The following is a 22,727-nucleotide window of genomic DNA, read 5'->3' on the forward strand; positions in this document are numbered from 1 at the left end:
AATCAAAGTGCCATTTCTTGTACTGACAAGGGCTAGGGTTATTGTGGCTCAGAGTGGGCTGGCTGGAGCGTTTGTTTGAGGCTGACGCTAACATTAGCATCGAGATGTCTCTGTGCCCCAACATGTTTTGCATTGAGATGGTATTTTAGACTTGAGTAACTATGGTGAAGAAGAACTCTTTGTTGCACAACCTGCACACAGCAGTACGCTTGTCTATTGTCCCATCAAGACGTTTTTTAAAACAAAACTGAGTCCCCAACGGGCCGAGTGAAGCGTCTCCGTCCATTGCTGTTGAACAGGCGTACCAGAAGAGAAAGGTTAGGGCTTGGGGGGGGGGAATCCGATTAATTGCTTCATAAATTCAAAGTGTTTTTTTCATAACGCTATTTAAAACATGCGCCTTATAGAACCGGCTTTTTAATGTGTGTGGGCTTGGGAACTGAGACTCATTTTTTGTGTTGGGTGGGTCGGGTTTATTTACATCAGGTCGGGTTGGTGCGGATCAGAAAAAAAGCTGACCCGAGCATCTCTACTGTGCGTTTTTGATTGCTCATGTTCCTCTCTGTTGTGTATGTGTTTGTAGCCTGTCCTGTCGGGGAGCAGTGGAGACGCAGTGGGTCTCCAGACCTGTGTGAGAGGACCTGCCTAGACATGTACAGCCCTGCCCCGGCCCACTGCAGCTCAAACTCTGAGGGCCTCCCTTCTGAGGGCCTCCCTTCTGAGGGCTGTGTGTGTCAGGATGGCCTGTATCGACACTCTGAGACAGGCCAGTGTGTCATCCCTGCCCTGTGCCCCTGCCATGACCAAGACGTCCAGCGCCAGGTACTATCCATATACAGCACATATGCACTCAAAAATCTCTGCATGGACTGTATTTTATGGGAATATTTGATTATTTAACACAATATAACCTTGATATGTCCACTCTGTAGGTGTTACAATCACGTGACACTATTAGTCATTTATTGCACTCGGTCACGTAACTTTTCTCTGCCCAATATCGCTTGCACACAGGAGAAAAAAAATGAAAGTGAACAAATTGAAAGAGTCCACTTGCTTCAAATTATTTCCTTCTTCCTGATATTTTTTAAGATACTAAATAGATCCTAAATAGTTTTTAGAGTTTTCTGTCCATGCTCTCTTTGTTTTCCTTGGGGATATGCAGCCAGGTGGATGCAAATAGTAAGCATTGACTTTTGCAGTCTTTTGGAAGTGGTCTGCGGTAGAACAGGGCTGAGTGAACATGCATGCAGTGGAATCCCCCAGTAAAGGAGAGGGTGAGGAGATCAGCACCCAGTCAGTATAATCTTCTATATCTATAAAAAGATAACTAGACCTTTAGTAAGTAACTGCAGTTACATTTATGTATGTAAAATCTAAAAAGTACAGAATACTAGGGGTGTAACAATGCACCTTTCCACGGTGCACTGCGGTGTTAAAGGAACAGGCTACTGTTTTTCCATACTGAGATATGTTCTTACCTTAGCTTAGATGAGTTGATGGTTTATGAGTGCAGTCAGTCACGCAAATAAACCAAAGACTCCCAGCATTCCTATAGCTCCAAACGGTGGTGAAGTTAGACGACTCTGCAGTAAAGTCAAAGTGCCCCTACGTATTACGCCTTACTATATAGTTCCCCTTTTTATCTGCTTAGAAAATCGACACGTTTAATTTTGTGTAACTAGACTTGGATCATGTAACTTTTCACGTAACTGCATTTGAATAAGGATAACGGGGAAGAGCTTGGTAGCTTCTAACTTCACCCCAGTTTGGAGCTATAGGAATATGCTGGGAAAGGCTAAATGTGCCCAGTCGTGGAATCCAGGGTCACAACTCAGTTTTGGGGCATTTTGAGTTGGACATATATCCAGAAAGTGTAGTCTCCAAGCTTTCCAATGATGTGTAACACATGGAAATCTGATTATGTTTGGAGATCTTGTGGCAATTTGAAGTTAAGGACCCAGGATATTTCTAAGCTGAGAAATCGGCTTCTGAAGTTTGGGAAGTTCTCACCTCTCTCTGTGCGTTTTATTATAAAGCAACTTTGAAAAAGTAGAACGCTTTGGCAATTTTATTCTGAGATTATAAATACTACCTAATGATGAACTAGGCTATTTTATTTCAATACCAACTTAATATTTATATTGTCCTGCGCTGTAAATCGAACCAAACCGTGAGAGAGCTGAACCGTTACACCCCTATAGAATGCACTCTAATTGGCCATCATCAATTTACATTTTTTCTGTCATTCAATAATCAAAGAAGTTTATTTAAACTGCTTAAGATCTGATATCAAGTAACATATTAAAATGTAGTGTTAGTGTAGTGTTAATTTAATACCCTGACAAATGGAAATAATTCAGTGGGAATAATGAGTTATGGCCGACATTAGGTGGACGCTCCTTTTTACAGAGAACATTGTTGCTGCCTGTTCTCTTTATTGTGCGCTTTATGTCCCTCTCTTTCAGTGTTATTTACTGATAGAGAAGGGCCCATTAGCAGTAGAGTGACATGCCCCGCGGGCCGCATTACAGCACAAAGCCTTTGCACCACTGCCTCATCTATAATAAAAGAGCCACAGCTATGGGCAAGCCTGGGCAAATTATTTATGAAGCAGCCTTATTATGGGATCATAGGAATTAATCATCCGCTGACACCAGGTCATTTGCCCACCACTCAAGCCCTCGTATTTCCACACTCTTTCTCTTCAAGGCGTACTGCAGTAGTGGGACATGACTGCAGTGACCATTCTAGAGCTTTTTATTACAGCAATAACAGTTCTGCATTGACTCAGGGTGCTGTGATTGAAGGGGAGGTATTATGCAAAACCTTTTCAGAGATTTTTGACATGTTCCAATGTTGTTCTCTCATCAAAAATGCATCCGTGTCATGTCACATCTTTGAGTAATGTTTGAATGTTAAACAGTGGCTATTATTAGTAGGGCGCCTCCTAAAAAGCCCCTTGTGAGATCCTACATATCCAGGAAATGCTTTCGTTACTCCTCAATCTCTTGCTAAGCTTAAGCTCTGCAAGTAATAACACTCGCTATAGCTTCTCCTTTTTGTTGTCTTTATTGAAACCACTGTGCAGCAGAGGGGAGCAAGGAGTGGGGTTGGGGAGATTGCTTGAAAATCAGGAAGTGAAACTCCTGGATAATGTTTTTCAACTGTTTTTAGATCAATATTAAGTCCCACTGGAGACTCCATTATGAAACAACTTTTTTTTCTTTTTTGCAAATTGAATAGGTAATGTGCCACAGCTTCTGACTCCTGCTTTTGTTCTTAAATTGCATCACATTCCCTGAATAGTTTCACAGGGCCACGGGATCACTCCCCTGTAGGTGCTTTCATGCACAGTCTGACCAAATGAGAAGTGTTAATGATATCACAGGCTGCAGACACATGCCCTGCCACAGCAAGCCTATTCTCTGCTGTAATTACTGCCTATATCCCACTGCAGGCATCATACAAATGGCCATTACAATTTGTGCTGGCTAACATTGTGATATGAATTATTTACCTTTTTAAAATTCAAGTAGTTTCTAATCGGCGTGCAGTGCCTTTGAGTAATATGAGAAGGTTTGTAAGATGAAAGATTTTAGCAGGGATATAGTGTTAGTTAAGTAAGAGCTCTGCACCAGCGTCTTTGCAAGTGCGTGTTTCTTAATGTTCTGACAGTGTGCTTTTGTGCTCGTGTGGGCAGCCTGGATCTGAGTGGGAGGACGGCTGCAGGACCTGCCGCTGTGTGAACGGGAGGAAACTGTGCCAGCTCAGGTGTGCGCCGCTGCACTGTGAGGAGGTGAGACTTCACTAACAGCATTTAAAAGACATGTTTAGTTCAGGAACAAAGACATGGAGGATTCACTGGGTTGGCAATTCTATCAACATGCTCTTTGATTCAGCCGGCTCATACACTGCTAAATTGTCCTTTTGTAGTTTGAATTTCAATGTTGATGTCATGAGGTGTTCCTCATCTGTGTTTAAAGTTCAGACAGGTTTACCAGACTTTCAGCTCTCAAATTGCTACTATGATAAATGATTTCTCACTAAAATCGTCTGTGTCAGCAGGTTGAGGGAAGGTGTTTTGTATGCTCAGCCTGAATTAATTTGATGTGTTTGCCATAAAATTGGGCATAAAATTGTTTTGATAGTTCAGGAGTATTTTTTTTTTTAACAAATCATTATGATATATGAGGAAATTAAGATTTTGTACTTTTGTCATGCCTATTTGTTAACATGGCGTTTTACTTAAGTCAGAGTACTGTTTCTTCAAAATGAAGTCACCAAGTAGAAGTAAAAAATACTGTTTGGTAAAACTACTAAAAAAGCTACATGTACGTGATTGAATGAAATTGAGCACCACCCTCCTAAGGTCTCTACTTTGAGCATCTCTGCCTTACAGCATTCTGTCCTTACCTGTTTTGAACTGTTTTTTTGTCCAAATGAAAGCAGTGTCATAAGTAAGGACCATGCTGAGCCGGCCTGTGTTCCGCTAGTGTAAATGAGCCTGTAGACTGTAGCTTGTGTAACTTCCTCCCACAGCTACTCTCCCTCTGAGCTGCACGGCTGTGCTGTTCGACTGTCTGCAGTGGAAAGGTCACTCTGAGCCCTGTGCTCTCCTGACACACTTCAATAGGCTGGATACAAAACACTGCAATATCTACATGAGTTCACATCACTTCAGTATTTCTCTCTTTATTTTATATTTTCAGCACAGTAATATGGTAATCCCGAGTCACTGAGGATAATGCATTGACAACTATGTCTTTATACTGGGCCAGGGTAGGCCTTTTCAAACCAAGCAGATAATTTGAGGCCCAGAGTGGTTGGGCAGCTTTTCACACATGGTGGAAATAATATCGGACGTAGGAGAAGTTCGTTTGAGCTTGGAGGAGATAGCCTTTTGGCTATTGCGTTTGTAAAGTCTGCACATTGCCATAAGGAGTGCTGCGATTGACCACATGCTCCATTCACAAATTACCACACTTTTAATAAAGCTAGTATTACTGCATCCTGTATCTTGTAATATTGTGCAGCTGTTAGCTTACCGTAGCTTTAGCTGTGTTGAGAGGAAAACAAATCGCTTCCTTCTTTGAGAAATGTCTCCATTCATCCATTTTCTCCATTGATTCGATTTAAGTGTTTAGGCTTTTTGATAAAGTTATGAATAAAAATGTGAGTGAAACACAAGAGTGAAGCTTAGTCTGTTTAGTAAGTAAGTGCTTTATTTGTCATTGTACAACCATACAACGACTTGTGTTCAGGTGTTAGTCCTGCAACTGAGCGTGCTGCCACTGTGGGCCAACCTGACCAGCAGTGTTGCCACAGATTACTTGAAAAAGTAACTAAGTTACTTTACTGATTACTTGATTTTTAAAGTAACTAAGTTAGATTAGAGATAGGAGATATTAGAGATAGGAGCAGATGCTGCTCTGAACAAGTCGTTCTCCTCTGAGACTTTTACGCACAAGTTCATACACATTTCTGTAGCAAAATTTGTGTTCCATAACTGTTCAGATGTTTAGTTTAACTGCATTTATCCAGCGATCTCACATTTCTCCTAACATACACACAATATGCAGCCTATATAGGCTATGTAAATGTCTTTAAAAAATGTCTATAATGCAAGATTAATTCTTGAAGGATAAAAAATAGCTCATGATGGATTTTTATGATTTTTATTTTTATGTTTTGCAGCAGCTGTTCTCTTAATCTGATGTGTTTTTCCGGCAGAAACGGTCCTCATTTTGCCTTTATCTGCGCAAACTCATGTGTGCTCTGAATCAGCCAGAAATCTCTTAACAGTACGATAATCACGTTTATATTTTTGTGAAAATATACACTTTTCATCATCAGAGAGATCTTTTTCTTTCCCTTATTACTTGAAAATGGTGGTCTGCTTAATAACGGTGAAAGTCCTTTTTCAGTAGATTTTTCTGGGCTTACCTGACAACTAATTATCACAGCTGTCTGAGATTGATGTCAGTCATTCAAAGAGCCCTGAGACACAGTACCATCCATGAGTTTAATTGAAAAACATTATTTTTCTTTAACTTTTATGACACTGAAATACAATTTGCATAAAAAATGTCAACGCAGTTTATTAACGGAGGAGACAAGAAGAAATGAGAGGGGGCAGATCAGTGCTATGCCCCAGACACTCACAGGACTGCGCCAGGTCTAAGTCTGGCGTTAACCAGGTCAATACAATGTAGAATTTGCCATTTTCACTCACTGTAGATATATCCCCAGTGCATTGGCTGCTTTGTGTTCTAGCGTATTATTCACACAGCCCATATCACATGCTAATCTGGTTCAAAGCAGTGGACTGTGCGCTCAGTTGAAATGGGACTTCTGCTGGTTATCATCTCAGCTCACATAGCAACTCCTTTGTGTGATTCAGATTTTCATCTCACTTCAAACGGGACTATCCATGCACCAAATGTCAAGTGCTTTTCTCACAGAGCTCCTAATCCACTTTTCTATTGCCCCCGCCCACAGCTCCCTTGAGTCCGCTGTAGTTGAAATGGCTGTGAGCTGTCTCTCCTCTGCCGGTGTGCAGGGGTTATATTGGGGTAAACTAAGGCTGGATCGACGCTCACTGGACGAACTGACTGTCTCCAAACTTGGGCTATTTTTGGTCTTCCTCATTCCCTTTCACTTAGTTTTTTCATTCTTTTTTTTTCGTCGTCCGGTGCAGCAGGAGAAAGTCTATTTTTGGTGCTCAGCCTGTCAGTGCAGTGGATGTTTTGATGGACTGGCTCAGGTCTCACCTCAGCCTGACCTCTCTGTCTGAACCCTGTCCATGGTGAAAGGGAAGATTGTTCAAAACTTTGTCAAAACAGAGGACTGGTTGAATGGAGATTATCTTGCCCAAATCAAGGACAATTTATGGGTAAATTTCACCTCAAACATCAACTGCAACCCTGTCAAGTCTGAATAGAAAAAAAAAAGATAGAGTTTCAAATACTGTATAATGATGAACTTTTTATGGTGTTTGTTTAGTCTTCAGTTGTTAAGAATAGTGGTTCTCCATGTGTCATGAGTGTGAACTTTGAGGCCATTTGGGACAAAGTCAAACATAAAATGTTGACTGTCTCAGGGCGAGGTGAAGGTGGAGGAGCCAGGCAGCTGCTGTCCAGTCTGCAGGAAGCACTTCCCAGGTTAGTCACACTTTTTCAAACTTTATGAAATTGACAAAATGATGCCAAAAGTGCTGTGTGTTTAAAAGAAGCATATGTGTTTAGATGAGCCAGTGCCTGAGTGCCGGCGCTACACGCAAGTCCGAAACATCACCAAAGGAGACTGTCACCTGGACAACGTGGAGGTCAGCTTCTGTAGGGGACGCTGTCTGTCCAAGACAGACGTCATCCTGGAGGTATGTCCACAGTGTCCCATAAACACAAACAGGTCTAGTCAGGACGAAGGCGTTGGTCTGCTTGGGCCTAGTGTGATACTTCCTTCACACCCTGCTCTCCTAACATTTTAACTATAAACATGGCCATAAATATGCAATTTGTAAAAGGAACAATACTTGATCTACTTCCAAATGCTCAAGTGTTTTCATTTGGTAACAGTGTGTCATATTGTGGATCTGCGGAGGTGTGAGCCAAACTGTCCATCTGCTCCTGCTGCTGTCCTCTCTCGCACTGGCAAACAATGGGCCTCCTCCTGCTGGGATTTCTACACATTCTGCTAGCAGTAACAATAGAAAAATCTCACAGTGTACACATCACAGTACATCTGTATTCACTTTATTCAGACCCGCCCAACTTACAGTTTGGTCATAAACACAAGATGGTGCTGCCCATTGCGAGTTCCTGAATAATAAAACAATAGGTTTCGTGGTATTGTAAGGAGCCCTATTAAAACCACACCAAACCTGCTTTGTGTCTGTCAAAACACTCATCGCCACCTGCTGATGTCATGAGGTGTTTTCTGTCAAACATCCAGGCAGTAATTTCAGCAGTCAAATTTTCTTTACCAAAAGTAATGTCTTGCTGATTGCTGGAAGCAATACTGTTAGTTTGAAAGTGCCGAACACATCCCCTTGGACACAGAGGATGAGCCCTGTGTTTGCTTTCATCTGCACAGCGGGACGACTCAGCGGTTAGCGCTTGGGCTTCACAGCTAGTAGTTCCAGGGTTCGATTGTTTCCTCTTACTTTACTTAAATATCAATACAGGTATGACACTCTTGATTTGTTTGACATGTTCAGGAGCACTTGAGAGAGGGCTGAAATACGAGCTGCTAAACTATGACAAGAAGCCCATGCATATCAGATTTGTTTGTAGAGCTGTAAACCACAGGGTTAGCAGCTTGTCCACATGATACGAGCCGATAGAGACAGGAGATTTTGCACTTCATAATGCATGTAACCCAATGTACATTTATACATTTACCCTTTAGCTCATCTCATTGTTGAATTTTTGATAGAGATTGTAAGCTTTGAGGTGACTGCTGTTGTGAGTTGGGCTATAACAGTTATGACCTGTGAATGAATAAGTCCAACCCCAGTTTTCCCTAGTCTAAATATAAACATGTGAATGAAGTGTCACATGTCACATGACTTCTTCTTTGATCTCCTCATTGCCATGACGACCTCCATACATCCCCAATGTAAAAATAGATCCTGGTTCACCAAAATAAACACCAAGGCAGTCCAATGTGTGCCATTACTGCCTGTTACCATGGTAACCGCAGCGGGCACCAATGACTGGGCAGAGCGAGAAGTTCCTCTCCATTGATCAGCAGGAGACGAATCCTCAGAGGAGACTCGGAGCCAAAGTATGGGACTGACCTACTTCAGTTAGGAGAGGGGGGCGAGGCTGTGGCGGGGGAAGTGACTGACGGTACGACACTGCTTCATAGAGCTGTGGTTTCAACAGGCGCAGGGTAAACCAGACAGACAAATGTGGGTGTGTGCCGGTCTATTTTCTTCAGCACCAGAAGAGACAGCTGTAGATTACTTCCAAATTCGGCAACATCACAATACTTTTTGTGCATGTTTCACAGTGTTGGGGGGGGGGGGGAAAGATACAGTAACTTGGAACTTCTCCGCAAAGTAACTGCACTAGTAACTAGGCTATGTCATTGCTTTTCGCTGCGTGTGAAGGATAGATGAACTGCAAAGTACATAAACAATCTCTGCTCTTGCAAACTCAACAAACACACGACAGCTGCCGGAATTCACTTCTGTTCTCGCCAAACGAGTCGCCGAATATTGAATTGGTTGGGGTTCGAGTTTGTATGTGTTCCAGTTTAGAAAAAATAGAACAAGAACAAGGCCGGTTTGGTGCTTAAAACGCTGAACATGTCCGCACACACTTCTCGCTCACCCAGCACCTCCTCTGATTGGTTCCTTGTGCTGTCAATCACTCTATCTGCCTATCAGCGTCACTGTTGCTCTTTCGCACTTTCTGAAACATTGAACTGCTGCTCTTGGGAATGAGAGGAGAGCCTTTCTGTGAGCCATACTTAAATAATTACCTTTGTTTCTCAAACTGTAATGGGAATGCTGTTCCAACTGAGAAAAAGTAATTCATTCATTGACTCATTGCTGGAACACATTTACATTTAAACACATTTACAGCAGTATGTGTAAACACCATTATTCACAACACTGATGGCAAAACAAAGCGTTTAGAACTGCCAGCTTGACTTTTCAAAAACAGAAGAACAGTGGCAAAAAATGCAGCCACCATTTTGAGTGTGTTGGTTAATTTCTCCGACACTGGATTTGCGGCGCTGTTACTTTCTGCCCATTTTACACCATTTTTTATTTGTCGGCCATTTATCCCCTTCGTTGTATGTTGTGTTAGCACATGTTCAGTGAAGAAAATAGTGCAGTGTGTGCCATAGTTATAGCCGCCGTAAACCTGAAAGTAGCATCGATGCTAAAACACATCAGGTTACACACCTCCATGCCGCTCTGCTTCCTTAAAGGTGTGAAATGTGCCTCAGAATCAGGAACATATCTAGCTCCCTCTGTCACGGTTTGAAAAGAGAAACTATCAGGTAGGCCTACTGCTCCTTTCACTTATTTCTTCCCATTTTGGCGTTAATGTTTGTGGTTAACGGTTGTGGGATGTTATAAAGAGCTCAAACAGTTCTAAAAACTGTTAGTAAGGTGGTTAACAAATATGGATCCACAATCTTGAACAAAAAATATTACAAATAGATATAGTTTGAATGTATATTTTCATTGAAGTAGAAAACTATTAAGTGTCATGCTACTTTTGAGCCGTCTTGTATATAGTAGAGTGCTTGCTCTGACCACTGTTGGTGACTGATTGGTACTGACACTTTAATGAGTGTTTTTGTGTTGCTTGATCAGGAGCCGTACCTACAGTCAGTGTGTGAGTGCTGCAGTTACCGGCTGGACCCTGACACCCCGGTGCGCTTCCTCAGTCTGCAGTGTCCGAGCGGAGACAGCGAGCCTGTGGTGCTGCCCAACATCCACAGCTGCGAGTGCACTAGCTGCCAGGGTGAGCAACGCTGAAAATTATGAATACAAGGGTTCAGGGACGGAAGTAGTTAACCGTCATTTCCGGACTGTAAGCCGCTACTATTTTCCCACCCTTTGAACCTTGCGGCTTATAGACCTATGCGTCTAATTTATCATTTTTTATGGACACTGAATATTGTGTCATGTGTCCTCTCCGGATCAAATCAAACTTTATTTATAAAGCGCTTTTCATACCGAAAGGTATCACAAAGTGCTTTACAGATTACAACATTTAAACATTTAAACCACATCTGTCAATGGTGTTTGATGCACACCGGAGTGGGCCAGCAGGATGCCCTCCAGTGCTTTAGCTAACGTGGCTTAAAGTGCAAAATAAATGTGTTTAATTCAAATACCAAGCTCAGAACAGCTTCAAACACCAGGAAGCACCCGAGGCTGTGTGCACACACGCGTTTAAAGAATAATATAATCAAAGTTCTTACTTTAAAAAGTGTATATGCACCAGTAGCCACCATTCTCTTGGAAAATTAGACTGCGCACGAAGAGAAAAGTCCAGTTCTTCCATTGCTGATGGCACTTGGAACAGCTGCGCCTTATAGGCCACTTTGAAAAAAAAAAAGACATCTTCATTAATTTTGTTGGTGCGGCTTATATTCAGGTTACGCTCAGTTGTCCGCAATTTATGGTAAATGGTTTCATCAGCTCTTGTCTCTTTAGTGTTGTTTACTTTTTGATAGTCAACAAAAAATGTCCCCCTTCATTCATATCTTTACATTTTTTGTTTTTGTTTTATCCAGCCAAAATATCATGAAAACAAAATCTGAAAACAAAATTGCCAGTGAAATTATAGCCAAAAGTTTGTTAACAGTCTCTTGTCCTGACCTGGCTGTGCCTCAGACTCATTAGCTGATAGTGCCCTTGATGTAGTAGACTCGTTTTGGGCAGAGAACGCTACTGTATACAGAGGACATGTTATTTATTTTATTGACCTTTATAAGATAAGATAAGATAAGATAAACCTTTATTGATCTCACAAAGGAGAAATTCACTTGTTACAGTCGGCGTTACTTCACAGTCTTATTGTACAGTCTGACAGCAGTGGGGATAAAGGCTTTGCGGTAGCGCTCCGTCCTGCACTGAGGGTGTCTCAGTCTGCCACTGAGAGAGCTGCACAGCTCTTCTCCAGTCCCGTGCAGTGGGTGGGAGGTGTTGTCCATGATGGAGGTGAGCTTGGCTAACACCCTCCTGTCCCTCACCTCCTCCACAGAGTCCAGGGGGCAGCCCAGGACGGAGCTGGCCCTCCTGACCAGCTTGTTCAGTCTGTTCTTGTCCCGCTCTGTGCTGCCCGGGGCCCAGCACACGGCAGCGTAGTGGAGAGCAGAGGCCACCACAGAGTCAGAGTTATTTAACCAGGATAGTCCCATTGAGATTAAGAATCTCTTTTTCAGGGGAGTCCTGGCCCCAGAGGGGAATCTATTGTACATGTTTTTAGTGGTAGGGGAAACCGGAGTACCTGGAGGAAACCTACGCAGACACGGGGAGAACATGCAAACTCCACACAGAAGGGCCCCGCCAGGTGGGAATCTAACCTGGGACCTTCTTGCTGTGAGGCGTGAGCGCTAACCGCTGCATCATCGTGCCTCTGTGCCACACAAGATGAATGAGATTTCCGTAGCTCATTGAATGCAATCAGAGCAGCGTGTGGTCTAAACAGTGTGGAGGGGAGTGAGGGGCGTGGGCGACGGGGGAAAGCCAGGTGAGGGGAGGGGGATGAGTCCTCCAAAAGACTCGATCGATTTTGGGTCAACAAAATCATGTCTTGCGGTCGCACTTTACTCTGATGCCCTCCGGGAGGCGATATGTCGTCCCTCAACAGAAAAGAAACCGCTATTCAAAGTCCTTCATTGCGACTGCTGTCAGAAAATCACAACATCTAGGAAGGCAGTGTTTATCTTGTTCTTTTCCCCCCTCATTTTTACTGGTCCCCTTGTGTCCTGATGCACTTACAGTTCATGACGTCTGTTTATGGTTGTATGTGTCTCCCTTTACTGTTTTTTATGACCAGAGAGCAGTGAACAGAATTGCCCGTTGGGATGAATAAAGTTGTTTTGATTTGATTTGATTTGATTTGATGGTGGAGCAGAGCAGAGTTCACTACTCCACCTACTGATGAAAAAATATTACAGATATTGCTTAAGGCAGCTTTAAGAACTTTTGTCTGCGATGCTAAACTCCTATATGAGAGCTTACATGCACACACAATTACAGGTGAAGCAGACACTGCCGAGCTGCCCTTTGAATGTATGTAAATGTGCAGCTGAGTGACCAGCTCTGAGCGTGACCCTGGTGTCGGGCCCTTACTACCTGTAAACAGGACCTGTGGGTTAGTTAACACTAGACATACGAATCTGACACAAGATTTGGATATCAAAATCAGAAGCCAGGAGAAATGGCCCCATGCACAGGGGTCACTCTGCAACCTGTCGCTCTCCATTCTGTGTCCGTAGTTTTGGACTTGTGGAACAGGCCCAAACACTTCCTTCATATCACTTCATTATATCTTTGTGCACCAAAGAAAATATGAAGCCACTGAACACATTTGTTTTTAGGTAGTCACAAAATGTAGTAATCTTGTGGTTTTAAAGCTGTACCCTGGCGACCTGTAGAGCCTGACTGTGAGGAAACAAAGCTGGTGGTGTACACACGTTTCCTGCCCACACCTGAATGACTCCATAGTACATGCTGTAAACAGTGTGATAAGTGTGTGTTTGTGTTGGCGCACATGAATAATTGAGTGAAGAATGCCACCTCTAAAGCAATTATGTGCTAATCCATCTGTCCGCACTGAAGCTGTGTTAGCTAATTAGATGCAGCCACGTCACGCATAACACGGCTCATATTACCCCCAGCACTCAGTCCGCACTGTCACACACTGGACCCTCATTACCACAGTGGCTGCTGGACGAAAAAATGTTACACTGGATAAATGGTGGCAAAATCTAAAGACAGCAGTTTCCAAATATTACTCAAGTTGCTATACAGTAGTGTTTAGACTTTGTAAGACTAAAGTGTGCCCCGCACTTGTGTGACTAAAACCAGTTTGGAAATTGGAAACATGAAATGAACATTAGTGCCAGTGCAGCCTTCAGTAGTTAAGGCTCCGGACCTCTGGAGGTTCTGAGTTTTCAAATGAGGAAGGGATGTCCCCACCTTCCCTCCAGTGTTTGTGTACATTGGTGTATGAATGAGAGAGTGAATGGGTGAGTGGTTCCTGATGTAAAACGATTTGAGTGCCTAAGTAGGTGGAAAAGCGCTATATGAATAGAGACCATTTACCAAAAGTACTACGCGCAATTTAGCACCTGACTTTGTAACTCTGGCACTAAGAGCGCATTAGACTGTCACTGTGTTCACCTGAAGTGTTTGTTCTAACACGGGTCTGCTTGTGTCCACAGGAGGAGACCTGTCCCGCCGCTGAACAACCCCTGTTCTGTATATTGTATATGTGTGAGTGTGAGAGCGCAGGAAGAAGAAGAAGAAGAAGATCTTTATTTATTAGCGCCTTTCACAGACATATAGTCAGACAGTTGTACATTCACTCCATACTCTGTGGAGTGAATGTACAGTCTCCCCTGGGGGAGACTGTCAGAGGTGCTTTCGCGACTACACACGTCTGCGCCAACGGACCCTCTGACCACCACCATTCACTCACACATCATTCATCCTGGCCTATTGTGCATGTTTTTAGTGGTAGGGGAAACCGGAGTGCCCGGAGGAAACCTACGCAGACACGGGGAGAACATGCAAACTCCACACAGAAAGGCCCCATCCCTGGTGGGAATCGAACCCGGACCTTCTAGCTGTGAAGCGAGAGCACTAACCGCTGCGCTACCGTGCCGGAAGAGAGAGAGTCACTGTTGATGTGCATATGTCTGTAGGCCTTAGTCATCATATGATTGCATTATTGTACCGCTGAGTGTAGTTTCTGCTCTGAAACAATTGTTCTTCAGCCTGTACAGCCTTAACGTCTGACTTTCACATGTATTCTCTATTAAATTAAGATTGGGGCTGCACAATATATCAGTCAATTATTGTTATAGCAATGTTTAGATGGCACAATATCCATATCGCGAGAAGTCACAACTATGACTAAAAGATCACACCTGTTGATATCCAAATCAATTATCAAATATCACAATGTTTTTTCTTGTACTGTGCGGCCCCATTTAAGATGTATGTATTCTGTAATAATGAATGTTTTATAATGTGTACCTTTTAAGACTTTTTTCCATCCTGTACCTGCTCCAGACTGGACACCGCTGGTCAATAAATGCTTGTAAACCGAACCCGCCCGCCTGATGGTGTCATAGCATTAGGCTGAAGCTGCTGACGACTCGGCGACTCAGTAAATGGAAATGGGCTTCATCAGGACAATGGCAGTGTGACAGGTCTGCGCTGTTTATGCCTGATGAGAAAATGTAGCTGTTAATGGAAATGTCAAAGCGCGGTCTTCAGCAGCATTTGGTCATATTGTTATTACAGAGACAATCCATCCTACACACAACGAGCAGGTTTCACTGGGAAATTAAACACTCATGGACACTTGTTTTTCCAAATGTCTTTTATATTTTATATCCCACTTTATTTATCCAACCACAAAGTCTGCACATTATCAACAGGCCTTTTACAGGTTTTTCCCTCCATGCAGTGCAAGTTTTCAGTCATTTAATGTTCATATTCATGATTTCATTTTGTTAAGATATTGGATACAAAGATTTGTTCACGGGGATTTTGGAAATGAATAATCTGTCAAACTAAAATTTTCCCCTTGGTCTTTTGGGTTCAAAGCTCAAATAATTCAGACTAGGACCAATCAGACTGAATATAGAAAACTCCATCTGAAACGCTAAATATTGCAAAGTACGGAGTTAGAAAACTTGGTCTCAAGGTGCAACTTAAGGCGAGATGTTGAAGTGTTTAATAAGAAAAAGAATTTTGGCTTCTAAGCTTAGTAGCATATTCACAATTGGAAGAAGATCCCCAACAGATGTTCACTTTTTGTAACTTCCAGTAAAGAAAATGTCCTTCATGAGAGCGTCATGATGGCACAATCTCGTTTTTGTGACTGGAGACGGCACAGGAGTCGAAAACTTCTTGAGATTTCAGGACACAATTTGAAGGTGCAATTTCATAAAACAACATAATAGACCAAAATCTCCATCTTTTTGTCTTTCACCAGCCGTACACGTCACACAACAAACACTGCAGGAGTGGTGGAGGATGGGAGGGCATCTCTGGGGCGGCAGCGGCACATACTGTAGGGTAATGCTTTTGAAAACCAGAGTCAACTTTACACATTCTGCTGTGTGTATCTTAACTGTCCTGGCAAAAAAAAAAAGTGCATCTAGGACACTCAAATGTGCAAAATCACTGCATGGCAACGGCCAGAAATACAAAATATAAAAAATTGACTTCTAAAGAAAAAAAGGTCCTCCACTTTAGTTCGATCAAAGTAATTGTGTTGTATAAATAACAGCTCCCTAACTACAAATATGGCCGGGCTGTAATGGCGGCCCAAACAGAGCCGCTATAAATAATGTGTTAGTGAACCAATGAGTGTCTTGACAGATCGGGATGAGTCAGGGACGGGACCCTACACCCCCCTCTCTCCCTCCCCACCCGCTCTGTGTGTTCCTGACTAAATATGGGCGTTGAGGCTGACCAGCTCACTCTCTCCCATCTCTGTAGCGCAGTAACATGAGCAGCAGTAAATGTGCATTTTGAAACCATTCCACTGAAGCATATTTTGACAGATTTCTCCTGGTAGCGATCCAGTCAGGAACACTATAGTCGACAGAACAAATGAGTTGGCAAGGCTTCAAACATGTAAGAAGTCAGTTTTACAGAACTAAAAACAGACAGTGATGAACTGTTAAGATCAAATGTTTTGTGACAGTCTCTTATAAGTCAGCCTTTATGAGGGGAGAGAGGAGATAAAGTGTGAAGGACCGTGGAGGAGGCAGTGCGGGGGTCAGGGGGTTGGAGTCCAGAGAGGCTGCCGCTGGTGGTGCTTTCAGGTGCACTGGGATTTCTCAGCTAACCCTTCAAACTTCTTTACTTCTACTTGAGTAACATCATATCTGTTGGCTGAATATCTCTTACTTGAGTGATGCAGTTTCGCAGGATTTTCCTTCCTTTATGTTTCGTTATAATTATGTCTGTACTGAAAAAAATTGATTTGGCTTTAGTGCATAAAGAGTTAGCTACACAGAACTCCAAGTACCTTCTACTACTACATTGATCTCCAACACAAATAAACACATGAGCTTACAACAAAGATGTTTCTATGAATTTCTCAGACTTAAAAAAGTAGCAATGGTTCCAAAATCTAGGTGATACGTTATAAAACAGTGTGAGAAAAGTAAAATCTTAGATTTACTCATACAAGAATAACGTTTAACCTAATAATTGGTTTTCATTCTGTGATGTTTCGATGTTTTGTTTTTTCCCCCCACCGTCCGTGAAGGCAACACGCGGAAGAGAGGGGAACCCCGGTGATGACGTAGCTCTGCCTTGTGCGGGCACGAGCGGAGAATCCCCATCAAAACATGCCGCCTCTGCCGCGCATAAAACCATGGAACCGGCACCACATCTCCACATGTTTTAACCGCGCGTAAAACAGTGGAGGTGGAAAAAGCGGGGCTTTGAATGCGCGCACACGTTCGTCCCCCCGACCCCCCATCCGCCCACACAGAGGACAAGCGCTCAGGCTCTCCTATCACCTCAATAATAAATGGGACAACTCGAGCCGTGCCATGTACACTCGTGCGTAATGCGAGCGCAGATAAGTTGGGGGGATTAGCTGTAATATGAAAAATAAGAGAAGCATATACTGTTTCCTGAAAATATAGGATTAGTCAAGCAGACATTCAAAATATCTTGAGCGTGTTTTTCAGGTCTACAACGAGACTATAACCATCCAATCTATTAATATAAGTAAATGCCCCCAAAAAGACCAAAACTGGGCGAAAACAAGTGAATGATCTTTTGACATCTATATTGACATATGTAAAGCATTTCTGTATTGTAAACAAAAAGAGAAAAGAAAAAAAGAATGAACATTTTGTTAGTTAAGGTAGCCTTGAAAAATGAAATGAAAGGTTCCATAAACTGTCATGTAAAACTTTTTTTATGACAACATTAAATTACGTGTTATGAAATACGATCACAGCAACAAAGCCCACATAGTAGTTCTGGCTAAATGCACCTTCTTATACCAGCTGTGCTGGGTGACGCTGCTTCTGACGCACAAAAGAACGGAATTTGAATGGGACAGGTGCCGCACCTGGGGGGAGAGGGAGGAGGCACCTGCCATTCCAAACAACGTGTGAAACAATAAGCTCTATATCCTGATGGGAACTTCATGTAAGCAGAATTTCAAGTGAAGCAGGCTCGGGCGCACGAAGGGTTAAAAGAGGCGCAGCCAGACGCGTGTGTGCCGCTGAAGTCATCCACCAGAGCGTACAGCGAGGTGGAGAACCCCCACCCCCCCAAAAAAAAAACCTCCTCCATCTATCCATCCCTACATCCACCCAGGCGAACTGCGCGATCACTACGCGCCGCTCAATGCCCCCCCGCGTTGCTTCCACCGACAGAGGGAGAGCGTCGGGTGCGTGATGGCGTTTCACACTTGCGACGTGAAGCTCGTGAAGTCCGCTTCGTATCCTCATCACCAGGAGCGGGCTCCACACGCGGCAAGGCGACTGCTGTGCGCTCGGAGGAGGGTGATGGCGCGTTCATGACTTGGTTCTAGTTGTTTCCACGACTCCTGAACGCGAGCGCTTTGTGGACCTTGGCGAATTTGTGAGACGCGTATTCCACATGTCACTATAACGAAGACGAAATCGCTTTTTTGAACCGATAAAGTTGCAACCTGATCTAAGTTTGGAAGATTCTAGTCCAAATCCATTTTGCACAGTGGCGTGTTGTTGGGAAGTTCTCAAGGCTGGCTTCTTGGATTGAACACAACATTGAGCTTGCGTTTGGAACCGCTTTGCAAAGCCCCTTTAAAGCCCATCTTTCTCTGGAGTCTCACCCGTGCGCCTTCCCGCCCCCCCTGGGACAGTTGCGCACGGGCACAGACGAACCTGACACTCTCCCGCCAGTGCTCCGTACGCGCGTCTCAACCTGAAGGAATACTCGACCCACGCAGAGGACAGAGCGCGCAGGATACGGCGGACAAGCGCCCAAGAAACCAAAGTGTGGACGAGCGCGTAAAAGGGACGGTGCCAAGATGCCGGTGCGCAGGGGACATGTGGCACCGCAAAACACTTTCTTGGACACGATCATCAGGAAATTCGACAGTCAAAGTGAGTCAGAGGCGCAGTTTTCTCCGCGTTGATAGAACGAGCTGCTTGGGATGGTTCGATTTACGCCTCGTGTGTGCGCGCGTGGATGAGTTGATGTGGAGACAGTGCAGGAAAATGCTCTCTTGTTTCCAACCAGTTTTTAATGATTTGGGCTAGTCTACTTTGCTTGTTAACATATAAACGTTCACCTGCAAACAAATACATGTCCTAATCTTCATAAGGTTTTAAATTAGCCTAGTGCTTTGATTCAAAAGTGTCTTCATATTGATTTGTTTGTCATATTTCTCATATTGTGGGGACATCTCCACTTAAAGTAGCAGACACCACATTTTCCGTCGTGTACAATGTTTTTAAAAAAGAAATCTATTTCAGCATAATTAATTGAGCTTTGAACGCCTAAAAAAAGATAAATAAACTTTAATATTTTCAGGAATAACAAGTAGCAAGACCATATGCAAAGTCTCCTCTGGAAAAAAATATTATAATTGAGTGTGACCTGCTTTTGCTGCTTGTTGTGGTTCATAAGGTTGTGTAGTTCATAATAGAACTTGACTAATGGCTATATACTTGCAAGCTATAGTTTGTTGACATAACTTTGGCGTAAAAATGGCCTTGCTCGTCTCCTATTGTTTAGGTTAGGCTGAAAATAGCTTCGCGCACATGTGAATCAGCAGTGTAGATTCATCATTTCAGTGTTCACAGCATGCATGCGTTTTCCGATGCTGTTTCGTTGTGCGATCATAAAATATTCAGTTTAGCCTCACATATAGGCCTATTCGTGTTCCAATTCAAATGCATTGTTTTATAGCATAACTAGGATTTTATTTTAATTTTTTTTTAGCTTGTGTAACCTGAAACATAAACTGATTATAAAATGAGCAAAGAAACCAGGATTAAACAAAAAGACATTGTAATACAGTTGCTAATCTCTCAAGAGTGGGATTATATCACACATAAAGTATTGTCTTGATGTCACTATAGGCTAAGTAAATGTTGGCGGCATGGTAAGAACCTAAAGTTACAATTATACAAGTACAATATACTGTTTTATAATACAGTATGTGTGTGTACGGTTGTTCCCACACTGTTGTTAAATGTCTAATAACAGCTATCTAGTGCTGCTCAGTAGACGGTCATTTTCTGCTGGTTCATGGTCTGCAGCAGACAAAGACATATACTCTCCGGGACACCACATACAGAGTCACACATGGAGCCTTAGGAGAGCCTATAGTGACTGTAGATCTAATGTTCAGGGGAATCCCAACCACAAGCTCTCCAGCTCCTTCCAAGCGGCCCGCCAAAGACTCTCTACATTTCTAAATATGCATGTCACATTGTGGATGCATTATCATGTTGTTACAAATATGTCAAACACATTTCTGCACAAGGCAACTCAGCTAAACTAAATATTAAAAGTCAATTAAAGTCAATCCCCCTGAGTCACGTAGATACACCGGTTTAACAGCCTTTAGAGCTCACAAGAGTGTTAGTAAAATGACAGATATATTCAATGGGCTCAAGATAAATATTTCAATTATGTAAATCTGATCATGAAAATGTCTGTCCAAATGCCAAATTTTTGTTCTTTAAACATCAGGCTCACCTCTGGGCATTATCGTTCTGTATCACGGGCCGCTGTAACAGTGATTTAGTCTGGTCTGGGTCGGCATCAACTACTTCTACAGCGGAACATACGCAAGCAGGAAGGGGAGTAAAGCAATCATGAATCACAAAAGTCACCTACTGTCTATGTGTTTTTGGTCATTACCGCAGATTGGAAAAAAGTTCTCTGCTCTCCTGTGCTCCGTCTGTAGATCTTTGTTGAGGTGACTTCCGCGTCTCAAGAGGAGAGGGCCTAAGCCTCCCCTCGCACAACCCACCAATAACTTCTGACTGGCTGACGCTGTCCCCTGTAATAGGACAAACATCTGTATTTTTTCTGAATGTTTCTAGTTGACCAGAACTTGAACCCTTGGACTAAGAAGCTCTCTGACATTTTTGTCTCGTGAAAGTAAACAGCTTTGTTTTAGTTGCTTGTTAGTCGGTGGCGATTCTCAAAAAGCCCCTAAAGGTTCCACTCGATGTGAGAATGATGACAATAGCTGATATAGTCTATGAACTCCTATCAGTATTTTCATCTCAGATGTAACATATCTTTCTTTTTGTTCCACAGTGTTAGGCTTTCTTGATTCCGAACATTTTGTGTGAACTGAAAAGCATTGACTTTTCCGTACATAGGCTTAAGAAATACTGTTTTGAAGTAAAAGTGTTATAATAATATAGTCACAGTGAAACATGATGTCCCTTTATAGGACCTGCAGTGTGTCCTCTGTCGGCTGCAGAGCAGAGCGAGTGTGTGACCTCCATCTTTGAAAACATTTTTACAATCAGCAGATCCGCTCAGGGCAGAGGACAGAGCAGAGCAGGAGAGTTCACTCTCATCTACTGATATCCTGAGTGCATGTCTTTAATTTGTTACCAGAGGCGAGTAGAGTGGCCCCAATTAATACTTAAGTAATAAAGAATATAATAAGAATGCTACTTGAGTGGCAGTGACATTTTACAAGAATTACGAAAAACAAAACATAAAATAAAGTAAAAATCTCGCTTTTCTCGATCAGAAAATGCTGAGAATTTTTTTTTTAACAGAGATGATTGTGAAAAAAATGTAGGAACACAAATCCCATGTTCTTCTTATTTCACATGTAGGTTTACACACAGTGGGAAGAGAACTTTTTTTAACTGAAGCATGATTATTCAAAGATTTTTATTTGTCAATTAATTTCACAATTAATCAAAACAGTTGATTCTCTTTAGTTACTTAGTATGTAAATATGACTAAGTAGAATTAATAATGTGATAAAACTTGCTTCTGGTCATGACTAATTATCATTACAACAAATATATAATTGATTTAGATATAGTCTGAATTTGCATAATTTAAAACACCATGGTTGAGCTCGTCATAGACTGTTGTGTTCAATGTCCAGAAACAGTATTATGTTATAGTGTATGTGGACTAGACCTGCTCATGTACACGCCTGAACTATGTGGGGATTAGACTCTGTTCATTACTATATTAAGATAAGATAAGATAAGATAAGATAAGATAAACCTTTATTGATCTCACAAAGATCAATATTCTATATTTTTACATTTTGTATTTATTATTGTGAATGAAGATTCCATTAGTCAAGATTTAGTTGGTCTGCTGAACTAAAACCAGAATTCCATGATCCATCGTGCATTTGTCAAAATGAAACGTTCAGAGGAGGAAATGTGCCACAGTGTGGCTTCAAGATAAAGTATTACAGTTCAGAATCATGACTCAGCTCCTGCAGACTTCACATAACTCTCCATTCTCCGACCTGCAGCACAGGTGAACAGTCCCACTCGACTGATCAGCCACAGGTCACGGGTCACCAGGAGAATATATGAGAGTTTAATATTTGAAGCGGTTGCCGGGGGCGACATCTGAGCGTCCACTGAGGAAAAGCCTTGGCTCTTTGATGCAAATCTCAGCTTTTTCCATGAGAGGCGTGAGAGTGCGGTCACCGCCAGCACGCCACAGCTTCAGCAAACAAATGCAGAGGAGAGTGGAAATTTATTGCTCAGGTCCAGGGCTAATGCTTAAACTCTGGATGAGTTTGCATCTTTGGTATCTTAAAGTCACAATGCAAAACATTCCTGGGTGTGTTATCTGTTGCTCTATCATAAGTTAAACTAAACTCAAAACATGCCAACGATAACAAACATGCTCCAAATAACCAGCTTGCAGGGTACAATGTTGGTGCAGGGTATATGCAGGTCCATGATAATGAGTAAAAAATAATACGAGCTTCCCCTTTTTGAAAGACCACCAGCCGCCACTGCTTGCAACCCTTTGAAGT

General features: G+C 42.6%; 2 protein-coding genes across 3 annotated transcripts in view; both read left to right on the plus strand.

The window, feature by feature from the left end:
• The window catches only part of sspo (SCO-spondin), an 80,225-nt gene extending 66,239 nt beyond the window's left edge, over nucleotides 1–13,986 (plus strand). The window contains exons 111-116 of the mRNA XM_079575880.1: nucleotides 584–822; nucleotides 3,704–3,799; nucleotides 7,103–7,163; nucleotides 7,248–7,378; nucleotides 10,337–10,487; nucleotides 13,924–13,986. Coding sequence (XP_079432006.1) covers nucleotides 584–822; nucleotides 3,704–3,799; nucleotides 7,103–7,163; nucleotides 7,248–7,378; nucleotides 10,337–10,487; nucleotides 13,924–13,946 — 701 coding nt within the window. The 3' untranslated portion in view covers nucleotides 13,947–13,986. The remainder of the gene's footprint in view (nucleotides 1–583; nucleotides 823–3,703; nucleotides 3,800–7,102; nucleotides 7,164–7,247; nucleotides 7,379–10,336; nucleotides 10,488–13,923) is intronic.
• Nucleotides 13,987–18,053: 4,067 nt separating this feature from the next.
• kcnh2b (potassium voltage-gated channel, subfamily H (eag-related), member 2b) overlaps nucleotides 18,054–22,727 on the plus strand; it is a 189,630-nt gene continuing 184,956 nt past the window's right edge. For both annotated transcript variants that reach the window (XM_079575907.1, XM_079575908.1), the window contains exon 1: nucleotides 18,054–18,837. In XM_079575907.1, coding sequence (XP_079432033.1) covers nucleotides 18,762–18,837 — 76 coding nt within the window. In that variant the 5' untranslated portion in view covers nucleotides 18,054–18,761. The remainder of the gene's footprint in view (nucleotides 18,838–22,727) is intronic.

The sequence above is a fragment of the Gobius niger genome (assembly GCF_951799975.1).
Source record: "Gobius niger genome assembly, chromosome: 18".
NCBI classification, from domain to species: Eukaryota; Metazoa; Chordata; class Actinopteri; order Gobiiformes; family Gobiidae; genus Gobius; species Gobius niger.